We start from the raw sequence: 16,720 nt of genomic DNA on the forward strand, positions 1-16,720 counted from the left end.
AACTAAGGGGGTGATAAAGGGGGGTTTCATTTAATATTTATAGCGGGTTTTTATGTTTGACAGCTGTCACATGCTAAAAGATGATTTTTATTGCAAAAAATAGTTTTTGCATCGCATTTTGAGAACTATAATTTTTCCATATTTTGGTCCACAGAGCCATGTGAGGTCGTCTTTTTTGCGGGACGAGTTGATATTTTTATTGGTACCATTTTCTGTCACATGACTATCGCTTTTTATTACGATTTCTGGGAGGCAGAATGAACAAAAACCAGCAATTCATGAATTTTTGTGTGGGGCGTTTATACCGTTCCGCGTGTGGTAAAATTGATAAGGCAGTTTTATTCTTCGGGTCAGTACGATTACAGCGATCTCTCATTTATATAATTTTTTTATGTTTTGGCGCTTTTATACAAAAAAAACCTTTATAGAAAAAATAATTGTTTTTGCATCGCTGCTAAAGGCTTCATTTACACTTACTGTGTTTTTTGCGGCCCATTATTGTGGGCCGTATTGCCGCAATTTTCACGATCTTCCGCAATAACGGACCGCAAAAAACTTGCGGATTGCCGTTTTTCGGGTTTCCAATACTATGGGAAAAGCAATAGAAAAAAAAAAATGTCGTTCTGCTAAAAAGGAAGTCACGGTGCACCGCAAAAAACAAGCTTCCGTTGTTTTTGCGGCCCCATTGATTTTCAATGGGGGCCGTGTCCGTGAAAAATATCGAGCAGGCTCGATATTGTTTCACGGCCATAAATACGGCCCTCACGGCCATATGGCGTACAGCGCTCCATGGAATTATTGCGGTCCGTTTTTTGCGGCCCCATAGAAATCTATTGGGGCTGCAAAAATGGGCTGCAAAACCACGTTAAGTATAAAAGAAGCCTTATTCTGAGAGCTATAACTTTTTTATTTTTTCGCTGATGACGCTGTATGGTGTCATTATTTGCAGGACAAGATGACGTTTTCAGCTGTACCATGTTTATTTATATCTGTCTTTTTGATCGCGTGTTATTCCAATTTTGTTCAGCGGTATGATGATAAAGCATTGTTTTTTGCCTCGTTTATTTTTTTTTATGGTGTTCACTGAAGGGGTTAACTAGTGGGACAGTTTTATAGGTCGGGTCGTTAGATGCGGCGATACTAAATATATGTACTTTTATTGTTTTTTATTTACATAGAGAAATGTATTTATTGGAACAATATTTATTTTCTTTATTTAGGAATTTAAAAAAATTTATATAGTTTATTTTTTTAGAACTTTTTTTTTACATTGGTGGGATCTGACACTTTGCAAAGCACTGTACTAGATCAGTGATCTGACAGGCAGTGAAGGAGGCTTGCCGGTGCCTGGGTCCATGGGAATTAGGGCCCAGGTCACATGGACGGAATAGTACGTCGGATGGCAGAAAGGGGTTAAAAAAAACAACCCACAGTAGGCATGAGATTTCTAGAATTCCGATCCACTTTAGTGGGACTGTAAAATGCAGAGTTTCTGCCACAGCAAAAATATGCAGCTTCAAAATCTCATTGTGGGAACGTAGCCTAACAGGTCAACAATAGCAGGCAACAACCCGGTAGCCCATTTCATACACCCGCTTTTGAATTGCAATGCACATGTACAAAGAATTTTGTGAAGGGGTTAAAATGTGTATCAGATGAAATGCATCTAAAACTGGGATTATTTGTTTTTGATGATTTACCTGACACCTTCTGATGGATTCCACTTGAAGGCGGCTTGAAGCTAACATGCTTCTGAGAAAGATCCTCAGGGATATTATTGGACTCCTTTGAACAAGGTGCAAACTTTGGGTCGTTTGATAAATGAGAACTTTTCTTTGTATTACTTGGAAAACAAGATTTTAAAGAATTATTCTCTTTGTGGCCACCTTTGCCATCCGATAATCTATCGCCTCTCTTTGCCTCATCTTCTGAAGTGTCTGACTTTAGTGAAGCAATAGTTGAAGAGTTTCTTTTTACTTTATCCTCCTTATTTATCTTATTGACGGATTTCCTGAAAGCTGCAGGTTTTGTTTCAGATATTTCTGACGAATGCCTGTTAGACCTGAGATTAACCGAAGAGGCATCCTGCTGTAAGGAAGCATCATTACAGATGTCGCAAGTAGACCACAGTTTATCACAAGCAAAATGAACATCCTTTGGACACTCTGATATTCTTAAGTCTTGCTTTTGGACATCTGTGATGTTGGCTAGTTCTGCTCCAGAATCTAGCAGAGGATGATTATACCCTACAGACATGTTCCAAGTAAAATCCTTTGCAGAGTGCACAAAGCTTTCAACGTCAGTGTCTTGGTTACAGCAAGCTGTAGCTTTAAGATATCTTTCCATATCAAAATTTCCTGGAGAACTCTGTTGTCCAAAAGAATTAAACCCCTCCTTTAATTGCTGATGTTCCGAAGACTCGTGCAGTAATTTGTCTTTATTTTTATTTGACAATCCCATGATCATTGCCGCCAGCTCAGATGGGTTGGCACTGCAAGATGCATTAGCTAGTGCCGAAGCTATAGTGCTGATATTCAGTAATGTGACTTCAGCAGTTTGGTCAGGTTTATGTAATGAATTGTTTACTCTGTCAAAATTGCCATCCTACAAAAAAAAAAAAAAAAGTGGTATGAGAGATTAATTTGGTAAATGTACACTTTTACATAATTGTCACACAGCGCACCTGGATCTACATCTATTACATCCAAATCTTCATCTCTTGTGCCAAAAGACTAATTGACAGATTTCCTGAAAGCTGCAGGTATTGTTACAGATATTTCTGATGAATGCCTGTTAAACCTGAGATTACTCAAAGAGGCATCCTGCTGTAATTCAGTCACAAAGGCAACATTCTCTTTTGAAAGGGTGTGTCTTAACTGGAAAGACCCCTGGACGAAGCATTTCCAAGCGAAACGCGCGTCGGGTGTGATGGGTCTCCCCGGGTTTTACTTCCTCAGGTAATAACACTTTGTATACACTTATGGTTACTATGTGTTTATCTCCTGTTTGTGCACTTGCAATTGATATACCTGCGAGTTTAACTTTAAATATTACTATCAGGGCTTAATATTATATGCCCCTTCATTCACTATAGCAGAGCAGACATTTATATGTACCACATTACTTGACTGCAACATTGCTTTTCTAAAATAGGGGGGTTTACATATGTCTGGGTGTGCTTTGCTAAGACTTGTGTTTTCTAATAGCATGCCATCTACTTTTGGAACAATATGTATGCATAATAGGTTAAAGGACTGATATGTTATTTATATTGTTTCTAACTTTTGTTGGTTTGTGAGGAATTATCATATACATCCCCGGGTGTACCTACCTATTCCTTGTAACTGTGGCAATTGTCTTATTGCTTTTTAATATATATTTTTTATGTGTTTTTCTAATAAAAATTACGATTTTAATTCATAAATGGTTATCTGCAAAGCTTTCTTCTGGGTGTTATTAACTGGAAAACAACTCTTAACTGCCAAGGGAAGGTCTGGGGTCTACACATTTTTTACACCTGGCAAGTGATACACCACTTCCACTAGAATAGGTAATCCTACAAACACATGGTTGTGTGAGGTCCAGAGCAGAATATGGGCTGAACTTTGCAGTGGCTTACAGTTGGCTAAAACAGATTTTTTAACACAAGAAAGGTGTCAGCTGCTCCAATATGTGAAATAGAGGATTGTGAATTTGAGGCAACACTTTAAAAGGGAACCTGTCAGGTCTCTAAAGCCTCGGAAACTGACCCTGTACAATTTAGAACATGAATCCAGCTTCCCAATCTCCGGTACCTGAGCTATTACTGGAAAATAAACTTAAATGGAAGGTGCCGTATTTTATTTTTTTTTTTATAAAAAATGATTGTTTATATAAACAATTATTTTTAATAAATACAAATTTACATTTTTTAACTAACATTTTTTTTATTATTAATTTTTTTTTCAGCCACTGTGAGCAGCCATTTTGCTTTGCGGGAGTGTAAGTGTAGCTGCACGACACTTACACTCTGCAAATACGGCAGCCCTGGGCATAGACATCTGCAGTCGGCGTCCGACCATTTAGTTTACATTGAGCTGCTCCCTGCTGTGATCTGGCCACGCCCCCTCAGCCGTCCACACCACAGAGGCAGGAGATCAGCGCCATCTTCCTGGAGCTCACAGTGCATCTGTGAGCTCCAGTTTCCCAGTATAATCGCAGGAGCCCTGATGAGCAGTGAAGTAAGTATCAGTGGGGAGGGGGAGAGGCAATCTAATCCTATCCTTTGTTGTGCTGACTGAGCAGATATCTCCTCCCATGTGTGTTACTGTGCTGACTGTATCTACTCCTCTTCTGTGTGATACAATCTGTTGAGCCGTGTATTTAATCCGCTCGTGTGATACTGTCTGCTGAGCCGTGTATCTAATCCTATCCTGTGTGATACTGACTGAGCTGTGTATCTAATCCTATCCTGTGTGATACTGTCTGCTGAGCCATGTATCTAATCCTCTCCTGTGTGATACTGACTGAACCGTGTATCTAATCCTCTCCTGTGTGATACTGACTGCTGAGCCGTGTATCTAATCCGCTCATGTGATACTGTCTGCTGAGCCGTGTATCTAATCATCTCCTGTGTGATACTAACTGAGCTGTGTATCTAATCCTATCCTGTATGATACAGACTGAGCTGTGTATCTAATACTGTCTGCTGAGCTGTGAATCTAATCCTCTCCTATGCACTCCTCTCCCCCGTTATGTGTGATCTATATGGCGGTATTATGTGAGATCTATATGGCGTCATTATGTGAGAAGTATATGGCGGTATTATGGGAGATCTATATGGTGGTATTGTGTGCGCTCTATATGGCGGTATTATGTGTGCTCTATATGGCAGTATTGTGTGCTCTATATGGCAGTACTGTGTGCTCTATATGGCGGTATTATGAGTGATCTATATGGCGATATGTGTGATCTATATGGCGGTATTATGTGAGATCTATATGTCGGTATTATGTGAGAACACTATGGCGTCGTTATTTGCAATCTATATGATGGTATTATGTGAGAACTATGGGACAGTATTATGTGTGATATATATGGCGGTATTATGTGAAAACACTATGGCAGTATTATCTTCAGAAAGGGGACCCATTCTATGGTGGTCCTGGCTGAGCACCTGCACACGGGTCTGGGGTAATAGAGGGGGCAGCATGACCTCCAGTTTGGTGCAGTCAGGGGAGGGCTGGTGAGGCAGCTGAAGAGAGGGGTCCCATGTTTATCATTACTATATGGCTACATTTCCTTCCCAACGTCACCCCGGACTGCACCTGTCGCCTCGCTTTCACACATCGCCAGGACAGGATCTGAGGAGGGGAATGGGGTCTGCATGCAAAGTCTGGATCAGAACAGGCCATCAATCAGCAGAAATGTTTCCTGGATCTCTGTGGAGCAGACGGTCTATCCATGTGTATAAAAGACAGCGCTCTATGTAAATCCCTGGCTGCTCCGCGCACTGAACATGGTGCCCCCCCCCATAGCCAGTAGGGTTGATCGAAACGGATCGGTCAATTTCATAAGTCGCCGACTTTCGGCAAAGTCGGGTTTCGTGAAACTCGAGCCGATCCCAGTGTGGGATCGGCCATGCGGTCGGCGATCTTCGCGCCAAAGTTGCGTTTCATATGACGCTTTAACCGCCATTTTTCAGCCAATGAAGGAGTGTGGGCAGCGTGATGACATAGGTCTCGTCTTGCTTTCTGCGGCGTCACAGGGGGTGGGGGTATAACTGCCATCTTACTGTTTTGGATGTAGCAATTTACACTGTCCGAGGAGAGAGAGATAGAGAGAGAGAGAGAGAGAGAGAGAGATCCCCATTGACTTGCATTGGGTTTCGTGTTTCAGTCGGCCCCCGACTTTTCGCAATAATCGGCCAATGTCACCCGACCTGACTTTTGAGAAAGTCGGGTTTCATGAAACCCGACTCGATCCTAAAAAAGTAAAAGTCGCTCAACTCTATAGACCAGCACACTGCTCTCCTGAAATACTCTGTGCTGCTGTCACCCTGCTCCCTCCACCACATATCTCCCAGAATCCTTGCTGCCTGTCATCCTCGGTGACTGTCTACTTGTCAGTATAACTTTGCAGTCACCAACAAAATGGCTGCTCACTGGGTTCCTGAATATCATCCTCTCTTATCCCTTAGCAAACACCCAGAAGGGGAGGAGAGGAGACATCACACACGTCAGCAGACTCCGCCCATAATTACTGCAGTGCAGTAATGTGAGCTAGTTGTACACTAGGTTTTTGTCAAATTTCATTAGCTGCTCCCCCTAGTGTTTAACCCCTTCATGACCGTGGGATTTTCCGTTTTTCCGTATTCGTTTTTCACTCCCCTCCTTCCCAGAGCCATAACTTTTTTATTTTTCCGTCAATTTGGCCATGTGAGGGGTTATTTTTTTGCGGGACGAGTTGTACTTTTGAACGACATCATTGGTTTTACCATGTCGTGTACTAGAAAATGGGAAAAAATTCCAAGTGCGGTGAAATTGCAAAAAAAGTGCAATCCCACACTTGTTTTTTGCTTGGCTTTTTTGCTAGGTTCACTAAATGCTAAAACTGACCTGCCATTATGATTCTCCAGGTCATTACGAATTCATAGACACCTAGCATGACTAGGTTATTTTTTACCTAAGTGGTGAAAAAAAATTCCAAACTTTGCTAAAAAAAAAAATAAATAAAAAAATAAAAAAATTGCGCCATTTTCCGATACTTGTAGCGTCTCCATTTTTCATGATCTGGGGTCGGTTGAGGGCTTATTTTTTGTGTGCCGAGCTGGCGTTTTTAATGATACCATTTTGGTGCAGATACATTCTTTTGATCGCCCGTTATTGCATTTTAATGCAATGTCACGGCGACCAAAAAAACGTAATTCTGGCGTTTCGGATTTTTTTCTCATTACGGCGTTTAGCGATCAGGTTAATGCTTTTTTTTTATTGATAGATCGGGCGATTCTGAACGCGGCGATAACAAATATGTGTAGGTTTGATTTTTTTTTTTTATTGATTTATTTTGATTGGGGCGAAAGGGGGGTGATTTAAACTTTTATGTTTTTTTTTTATTTTTTTCACATTTTTTTTTACTTTTTTTTTTTACCTTTGCCATGTTTCAATAGCCTCCATGGGAGGCTAGAAGCAGGCACAACTCGATCGCCTCTGCTACATAACAGCGATCATCAGATCGCTGCTATGCAGCAGAAAATCAGGTGTGCTGTGAGCGCCGACCACAGGGTGGCGCTCACAGCTACCGGCGATCAGTAACCATAGAGGTCTCAAGGACCTCTATGGTTACAATACTGAAGCATCGCCGACCCCCGATCATGTGACGGGGGTCGGCGATGACGTCATTTCCGGCCGCCCGGCCGGATGCGGTAGTTAAATGCCGCTGTCTGCGTTTGACAGCGGCATTTAACTAGTTAATAGCGGCGGGTGAATCGCGATTTCACCCGCCGCTATTGCGGGCACATGTCAGCTGTTCAAAACAGCTGACATGTCCCGGGCTTTGATGCGGGCTCACCGCGGAGCCCTGCATCAAAGCAGGGGACCTGACGTCGGACGTACTATCCCGTCCGACGTCAGGAAGGGGTTAAAAGTGGAAATGTCAAACCTTTTAAAATTATTTTTCATATTTTACTAAATTATAAACAAATGATAATATTTTTTAAGAAAATTTAAACATTAATTCTTTCAATTTTTTCAATCACTGGAAAAAAATTTTTTTGATGGCACCTTCCCATTAAGGTCGTACTTGCCATATGCAAATGTATGTGGAGGGGAAATTTTTCATGGAGAGATTTCCAGTTTTGACGGCTGTAATCACGCACTTCTGGCTACGGGGTGCTGGGGGGTCACTGTTGTGATTTTGCTTTTTGCTCCCTCTAGTGGTCATTAGTGATTTGACTCTGGAGCGTCTGTCTTTTCCTATATCCTCACCTGGGCCGTTAGTTCAGGGGCGTTGCTATATAAGCTCCCTGGACCTTCAGTTCAATGCCTGGCATCGTTGAAATCAGAGCTAATCTGTTGTGCTCTTGTCCTCTGATCCTGGTTCCTGTTTTTCAAGCTAAGTCTGCTTCTTTGCTTTTTGTTTTTGTTTTGTTTGGTATTTTTGTCCAGCTTGTTCCTATCTGTATCCTGACCTTTGCTGGAAGCTCTAGGGGGCTGGTGTTCTCCCCCCGGACCGTTAGACGGTTCGGGGGTTCTTGAATCTCCAGCGTGGATTTTTATAGGGTTTTTGTTGACCAGATAAGTTATCTTGCTTTATTCTGCTATTAGTAAGCTGGCCTCTCTTTGCTGAACCTGGTTCATTTCTGTGTTTGTCATTTCCTCTTACCTCACCGTTATTATTTGTGGGGGGCTTGTATCTTGCTTTGGGGTCCCTTTCTCTGGAGGCAAGAGAGGTCTTTGTTTTCTTCTCCTAGGGGTAGTTAGATTCTCCGGCTGGCGCGAGTCATCTAGCGATCACCGTAGGCATGATCCCCGGCTACTTCTAGTGTTGGCGTTAGGAGTAGCTATTTGGTCAACCCAGTTACCACAGCCCTATGAGCTGGATTTTTGCATCTTGCAGATTTACACGTTCCTCTGAGACCCTGTCCACTGGGGTCATAACAGGTCACATCAAACATTATTGGGAAGCTGGATTCACATTTTAAATTGTACTTGGTCAGTTTTCATAGACCTGTCATGTTTCCTTTTCATATCAGATTGGTGAAGTTGCTACTGTGTTATTAGCAGATCAGTGGCCTGGTTCAGTTATTGAAATGAAAAATCTCACTAGAAGTGATAGGCAAGTCATACAAAAATATACCCAGCTTGTTTTAATAGTGTCGTCTACTGATCGGTATAAAGGTAAATGGACTATATTGCACAGGATACACTACATATTATTCACATCAGATAAAGTAGAAAAATGTAGGGCCACAGGAGTCTTTAAACATATTTTGTAATGCTGCATAACATAACAAGTGTTTTAACTCAGATATACCCGTGTGCCGTCCTTGTACTCGTCATTAGCATGCTTCGCTGTATCTGGCTTACGCTCGGGCACCCTTATGTCAAAAGTTGTTGACGATACCTTTTGATCATCTGGCAAACATCCAAGATCATCTAGGTAAAAAATAAATGTGAAACCATTTTTGAGTGAAGTTCAAGCAAAGAACAAAACAGATCTGACAGAACAGACCCAATATCAATAAGAGAACCACGTTATTGAAAAAGAGAAGCTAAGAGGCTGTAGATGTAAACATGGTAGGCTATCAATACTATACGAAGAAAAGAGCAACAGCATGGATCATTCCATAGGCACAAAAGCAATCGCAGCTTACTGCAATTCCAGAATATTAACCCCCTTCCTTCCTCAGTCAAAATGTGTTTTTTCGTTTTAATTTTTTCCCTATTTTTTTATCCTCTTATTACCACATAAAAGTAAGGGAAAATGGCCCAAAAAATTCCAAGTGTGACTAAATGGTGATAAAACGCTGTTCTGACGTTTGTTTTTTGTGGTTTTAGTCATACATATATTTCGAAGCAACAATTCTCTGGAAATGTAATTCTCCAGGTCAGTATGAATACAAAGATACCAAACTTTTTCTTTTACAATTTAAATTGGCTTAAAAAATTCAGAATTATGTATTTAAAATAAATAAAAATAGTTACAATCAATGGAGCCATGTGGGGACTGCTTTTGTGTAGCAAGCTGGTGTTTTTACTTATACAATTTTAGGATACATACTGCTTTGATTGCGGCAACTGAAAAACAATTATGGCTCTTGTTTTTCTCATTACGGCGTTTACTCATCGGTTTAATCATTTTTTATTTTGATAGTTTGGACTTTTCTGAACACAGGGATAACAAATAACATGCATATACATACATACAGACATACAATATATATTGCATATATATGCACATTATATATACAGGTGCTTCTCACAAAATGAGAATATCATCAAAAAGTTAATTTATTTCAGTTCTTCAATACAAAAATTTAAACTTGCATATTATATAGAGTCATTACAAACGGAGTGATCCATTTCAAGAGTTTATTTCTGTTAATATTTATGATTATGGCTTACAGCCATTGAAAACCCAAAAGTCATTATCTCAGTGAATTAGAATACTTTATAACACCAGCTTGAAAAATGATTTTTAAATCCGAAATGTTGGCCTACTGAAATGTATGTTCAGTAAATGCACTCAATACTTGGTCGGGGGTCCTTTTGCATCAATTACTGCATCAATGCAGCATGGCATGGAGGTGATCAGCCTGTGGCACTGCTGAGGTGTTATGGAAGCCCAGGTTGATATGATAGAAGGCTTCAGCTCATCTACATTGTTGTGTCTGGTGTCTCATCTTCCTCTTGACAATACCCCATAGATTCCCTATGGGCTTAGGTCAGGAGAGTTTGCTGGCCAATCAAGTACCATGATACTGTTGTTTTTAAACCAGGTATTGGTACTTTTGGCAGTGTGGACAGGTGCCAAGTCCTGCTGGAGATTGTAATTTCCATCTCCAAAAAGCTTGTGGGCAGAGGGAAGCAAGAAATGCTCAAAAATTTCCTGGTAGACGGCTGCGCTGACTTTGGCCTTGATAAAACACAGTGGACCTACACAAGCAGATGACGTGGCTCCCCAAACCGTCACCGATTGTGGAACTTCACACCAGACCTCAAGCAGCTTGGATTGTGTGCCTCTCCACTCTTCCTCCAGACTCTGGGACCTTGATTTCCAAATGAAATGTAAAATTTACTTTCTCCTTCGCCTTATTGGGGGACACAGGACCATGGGTGTTATGCTGCTGCCACTAGAACACTAAGCAAACATAGAAAAGAATAACTCCTCCTCTGCAGTATACACCCTCTGCTGGCTCTAGCCTGAACCAGTTCTTGCTTAGTGTCTGTAGGAGGCACTTGGGTATTGGTTCAGACCCCAACTTTATTATTTTACATTTTGATTCTTAATTTTTTCCTATGGATGAAGGGGCGACGGGCCCTTTCAAGGTCCCGATCTCCCCGAATCTTCAACAGGCGGGAAAGCGGAGTGTCGCCTCCCTGTACCCCCTCCTGCATCGCTCTTATGCATGCGCTCTCTCCAGGGGCGACGGGTCTCCAGGACTCCGTTCTTCCCACATCACCAACAGACGGGAATGTGGGGCGTCGCCCCCACGTACCCCCTTCTGGAGCCATGCCCAAAGCCGGACGTGACCCCCACATCCATCCCAAGGGACTGAACCCACGGGATAGGCAAGGAGCCCCCAGTGCCGTCCGTGCAGCCCCCACAGCATCACCACTATTGAAAGTGGATGATGATGGGAGGCAGATGGTCCCTCTCCGTCTCCCTATCAAAGGGATGGCAGATTGAGCTTTGGACATCGCGGCCACTACCTGAAGATCTCGCAATCCGGAGTCCCTCATTACAGGTACCGGGCCGACGGCGTTCAATTCCGCTGGGGTTCATGTGGACTGCATCCACAGACGGCAGGAGGGCTTCCTATACAGCGCACGGTCCCTGGGCTTCTTACCCGACAATTGCACGGCATAGTTACCGCGATCGCGCGTCTCCATCCGCAGGCCACACAAAATTTAGCCCCCGGGTCCAGGCCTGACTAGGCCATGTTTCGTCATCACCTCGCCCATGGGGCGGTTCCGCCCACTTTTCTGGCGCTTCTCACGCCAGCTGGTACTGTCTCCGCCCACTCCCTCAGGCGCTTCTCGTTTCTAACGAGAAGTGCAACTCCTGATCTCAGCTGCCATCTCTCTGCACCGCAAGACAGCAGGGGGCACAGCGGAATGCCGGAGACACACTCATCTGATTCCCTGGGGGTACAGGACAGCATTTGGGTAAGCTGCAAACGATTAACCCCTTCCCTGCAGTATCACTACCTAAACTTAACAGCCAATATGTCTCAGCCTAAGACCTCAAAAAAAGGCCACCAAAACACACAGTCGTGTATAACTCATGTACCACATGTAAGGCTTCTCTGCCCCGTAGCCACAGTACTTCTCTGTACAGCCTGCGGCCCTTCATGCGCACAGGAGCCCTCCGCTACTGCCGACCCTAGTGAACCTAGCGCCCCTGAGTGGGCTACGTCCCTAGCACAGTCCATGGCTTCTCTGGCTAAGGTTATAGAGTCCTTCCGTGATTCCTCTTCAAGCCAGGACATCTGTTTGCCTGTTGCAGAGAGCCCCTCAGCCATGCGAGAGACATCCCCGGGCAGGAGCCGTCCCACAGCACGGAACACGCAAATTTCTAGAAAATGACACCCTAGTCTGTCCCCCAGGCACTCTTGTGCCTCAGCATCTGCAAGGTCCGTTTCCCGCTCCCCCTCTCCAGGGGTTCGCAGCGAACACGACTCAGAATATAAGTCTGATGTCTCTGTAGACCCGGATTCGCAAGAGTACCAGGAGTCAATGGATTCCCTCATTGAAGCAGTCAAAGCTCTGAGGGTGGATGAGGAGCCCAGGACTAGTCTGGATCACACTGTCTTTTAAAAGAACTAAACGTCCTCACAGGGTGTTTGCTAAACACCCCGAGTTTATGGAAATCATCCAAAAGCACAGGACTCGCCCAGACAAACAAATTCACGGGGCAAAAGCCGCTGAGACACGATATCCCTTTCCTACTACCTTAAAGACAGAGTGGTCTGAATCCCCTTCAGTGGATCCCCCCCATATCACGTCTCGCTTCCAAAACCCTCGTCTTTAATCTGATGGTTCTTCTATTAAGAACCCCACCGACCGACAGATCGATAATCTCACGCGGTCAGTCTTTGAAGCCACTGGTGCAGCTCTTTCCCGATCATTTGCCGCAACATGGGTGGCTAGAGCTATGGTAACCTGGGTGGAGGCTCTGGCTAAAATTAGCCAGGACAGTAACCTGCCTCCCGACGAGTCCAATTTAGCCTATCAGATTGCCCGGGCCGGAGTTTATGTCGTTCGTGCCTCACTAGATGCAGCTAACTGCGCCGCTCTAGCAGCATCGAATGCCATTACCATCAGGAGAGCACTTTGACTCACTCAGAGAGTGGCGAGCAGGTTCTGCTTCCAAGAAATCTCTTACTTCTCTGCCCTACCAAAGTGGCCGCTTGTTCGGAGATAAACTTGACCAAATTATCTCCGATGCTACCGGAGGTAAAAGCAAATTCTTCCCTCATCGAAGGCTTCCCCGGCCTTTTTGAAACCAACACCAGATTTGTTTTGCGGCGTCAGAGGCTGGTCCTCCACGACCGCCTCCTCTTGCTCAGCTCAACCTCCGCGTAGATACAGGAATTCCCAGCCTTCGTACAAGTCCTCGCATTTCTGGAAAACCAGGCCCCCACGATCTGGATCGAAAGGAACTAGATCCCGCAATTTATCTGCACAATGACTCGTCACGGTATCCGGAGGACACAGACAGAGTAGGCGGCAGTCTACTTACACTGTGTTCCAAATTATTATGCAAATAATATTTCCTCATATTTTCTCTGAATTGCAGTCATTGTTATTTTCCAGTCATCTACTATTCTAGTATAATTGCAATGTTTTGGAACAAACTGCCTATGAAAACAGTATCTTTTTTAAAAAAAATAAACACTCAAAATGCATGTTCCAAATTATTATGCACAGCAGAGTTTTCAACCTTTTATTTTGAACAAAAAAAATGGTCAATTGTGAAGTTATAAGCATTATCAGCTTATTACAAAATGAAATCAAACAGTTTTCAAGTGAAAACTTTATTCTAGGTGATGTTACATTTGCACATAGGACCCCTTGTTCGAAAGAAGCTTCTGAACTCTCTCGTCCATTGAATTTGTCAGTTTTTGGATGGTTTCTGCTTCAATTGTTTTGCATGTGGACAGAATACCCTCCCAGAGCTGTTGCTTAGATGTGAACTGCCTCCCACCATCATAGACACTCCTTTTGATGATGCTCCAGAGGTTCTCAATGGGGTTGAGGTCAGGGGAAGATGGTGGCCACACCATAAGTTTGTCCTCTTTTATGCCCACAGCAGCCAGAGATGCAGATGTGTTTTTTGCAGCATGAGACGGTGCATTATCATGCATGAAAATGATCTTGCTGCGGAAAGCACGGTTCTTCCTCTTGAACCATGGCAGGAAGTGTTGTTTTAGAAACTCCACATAGATTATGGAGTTCATCTTTACCCCTTCAGGGATCATAAAGGGGCCGACAATCTCTCTCCCCATGATCCCAGCCCAAAACATTACTCCACCTCCTCCTTGTTGGCGCCTTAGCCATGTTTTCATGGGGTGTCCATCAACCAGCCATCCTCCACTCCATCCATCTAGACCATCGAGCGTTGCACGGCACTCATCGGTGAACAAAACAGTTTGGAAGTCAGTCTTCATGTATCATTTGGCCCACTGGAGCCATTTCTGCTTGTGTGCACTGGATAGAGGTGGTCGACAGGATGGCTTACTCACAGCTGCAAATCTCTGAAGGACCCTGCATCTTGTTGTTCTGGGGACGTTGGAGGCATCAGCAGCTTCAAAAACTTGTCTGCTGCTATGACAAGGCATTTTTGCAGCTGCTCTTTTAACCTTACGCAATTGCCTGTTGGAAAGGGTCCTCAATTTTTCCTTATCAGCACGCACACGTGTGTGCTGGGAATCAGCTACATACTTCTTGATTGTGCGATGATCACGATCAAGTGTCTTGGCAATGTTGATTGTAGTCATGCCTTGACCTAAATACTCCACAATTTGTTGCTTCTCAGCAGCCGACACATCCTTTTTATTTCCCATTTTGGCAAAAAATGTAGGCTGCTTAATAATGCGGAATAGCCTTCTTAAGTAGTCTTGCCTTTATTTGGACACACCTGCCAAACTAATTTGCACAGGTATCTGCAATTGCTTTCAGTGATATAAAGAGCCCTGACACGCATCACCATCAATGAGTTTAAATGAAAAACAAAAAAATTCTAACCTTATCACTCATAAACTCTTTGTGCATAATAATTTGTAACACAGTGTATGTTCCATCAAACCTGGCTTTCAGTAGTTCATGACCAGTGGGGTCAGACATCTAGTGTCCTCCGGATACAAAATAGAGTTTGCATCTCCTCCACCAGCACAGTTTTTTCCTGTCTCGCCCGCCCAAGTCAAAGGCGGAAAGAGGAGCTCTATTCCAATGAGCCATAGCCACACACCGCAAAGATGGAGTTATTGTCCCGGTCCCACATAACGAAAGGTTTAAAGAGTTTTACTCAAACCTGTTAGTAGTTACAAAAAAGGACAGGACTATGCATCCTATCCTGGATCTGAAACTTTTGAACAAATTCATCAGAGTTCGTCACTTCAGTATGGAGTCTCTCCGCTCAGTGATCACCTTGATGGAGAAAGGAGAATTCCTCGCATCCATCGACATCAAAGACGCTTATCTGCATATCCCAATCTTTCTTGCCCACCAAAAATTCCTGCGCTTCGCAGTCACCAATGAGCACTTTCAGTTCACTGCCTTGCCCTTCGGACTCGTCACCGCTCCCAGGGTGTTCACCAAGGTCATGGCGGCCGTTATGTCCATACTACACTCTCGGGCAAAGTGGTGCTTCCGTACCTAGATGACCTGCTCATCAAAGGATTGTCTTCTAAGGCCTGTGCAGAGTGTGTGAGCTTCACTGTGGACTCCCTTTCTTGCCTGGGTTGGCTGGTGAACCCGAACAAGTCCTCCCCGACACCAGCTCAGCGAATTTCCTTTTTGGGGATGATCCTTGACACCTCTCGAGGGTTGGTCATTCTCCCTCCGGAAAAAGTTTCAGCATGACACGGGGTGTCTGGACTTTTTCTCTTGCCCAGCCTCACTCCCTACAGTTCGGCATGCAAGTACTGGGTAAGATGGTGGCAGCGATGGAGGCAGTCCCATTCGCCCAACTACACTTCTGCCCTCTTCAACAGGCGTTGCCGACAGCCTGGGACAGGAATCCGTTTTCTCTGGACCGTCGTTTCCGACGGTCCCAGGGGGTCAGGCAATCTCAAGTGGTGGACGTTGAAGTCCGCTCTGGATCAAGGGAAATCTTTTCTCATGGTACGGTGGCTCGTGGTTACCACCGACGCCAGTCTTCTCAGATAGGGGCAGTCTTCCGCCACCACACGGCTCAGGGTCGCTGGTCCTCTCCAGAATTGCGGCTCCCTATCAATATTCTTGAAATCCGAGCAATCAGATTATCCCTTCTGCGAATTCATCCCCTTCTGGCAAGTCGTCCCATTCGGATTCAGTCAGACAACGCAACGGCAGTGGCGTAGATCAACCGTCAAGGGGGAACCAGAATGGCGATGCTCAAAGTAGCCCACATCCTTCGATGGGCGGAAAGAAACCGCTCAGTCATCTCAGCTGCTCACATCCCGGGAGTAGAGAATTGGGCGGCAGATTTTCTCAGCCGTCAGGGTCTCGCTTCGGGAGAGTGGTCTCTTCATCCGGAGGTCTTTCAGAAGATTTGCCATTGCTGGGGTACGCGGGATATTGATCTCATGGCCTCCAGGATAAATGTCAAGGTTCCAGCGTTCATAGCTCGATCCTGCGACCCACTAGCCATCAGGTCTGATGCTATGGTCTTCCCGTGGCATCAGTTTCATCTCCCTTACGTGTTTCCACCCATTCCGCTACTTCCGATAGTAATCAGGAAGGTCAGAGAGGAAGGGATTCCAGTGATTCATGTTGCCCCAGACTGGCCACATCGAGTGTGGTATGCGGAACTAGTG

General features: G+C 44.2%; 1 protein-coding gene across 3 annotated transcripts in view; it reads right to left on the reverse strand.

The window, feature by feature from the left end:
• The window catches only part of CEP192 (centrosomal protein 192), a 241,915-nt gene that overhangs the window by 76,239 nt on the left and 148,956 nt on the right, over positions 1 to 16,720 (reverse strand). For all 3 annotated transcript variants that reach the window (XM_077270146.1, XM_077270148.1, XM_077270147.1), the window contains 2 exons: positions 9,013 to 9,134; positions 1,701 to 2,604 (listed from right to left, as the gene is read on the reverse strand). In XM_077270146.1, the coding sequence (XP_077126261.1) occupies positions 1,701 to 2,604; positions 9,013 to 9,134 (1,026 nt within the window). The remainder of the gene's footprint in view (positions 1 to 1,700; positions 2,605 to 9,012; positions 9,135 to 16,720) is intronic.

The sequence above is a fragment of the Ranitomeya variabilis genome, chromosome 6, assembly GCF_051348905.1.
Source record: "Ranitomeya variabilis isolate aRanVar5 chromosome 6, aRanVar5.hap1, whole genome shotgun sequence".
Classification (NCBI taxonomy): domain Eukaryota; kingdom Metazoa; phylum Chordata; class Amphibia; order Anura; family Dendrobatidae; genus Ranitomeya; species Ranitomeya variabilis.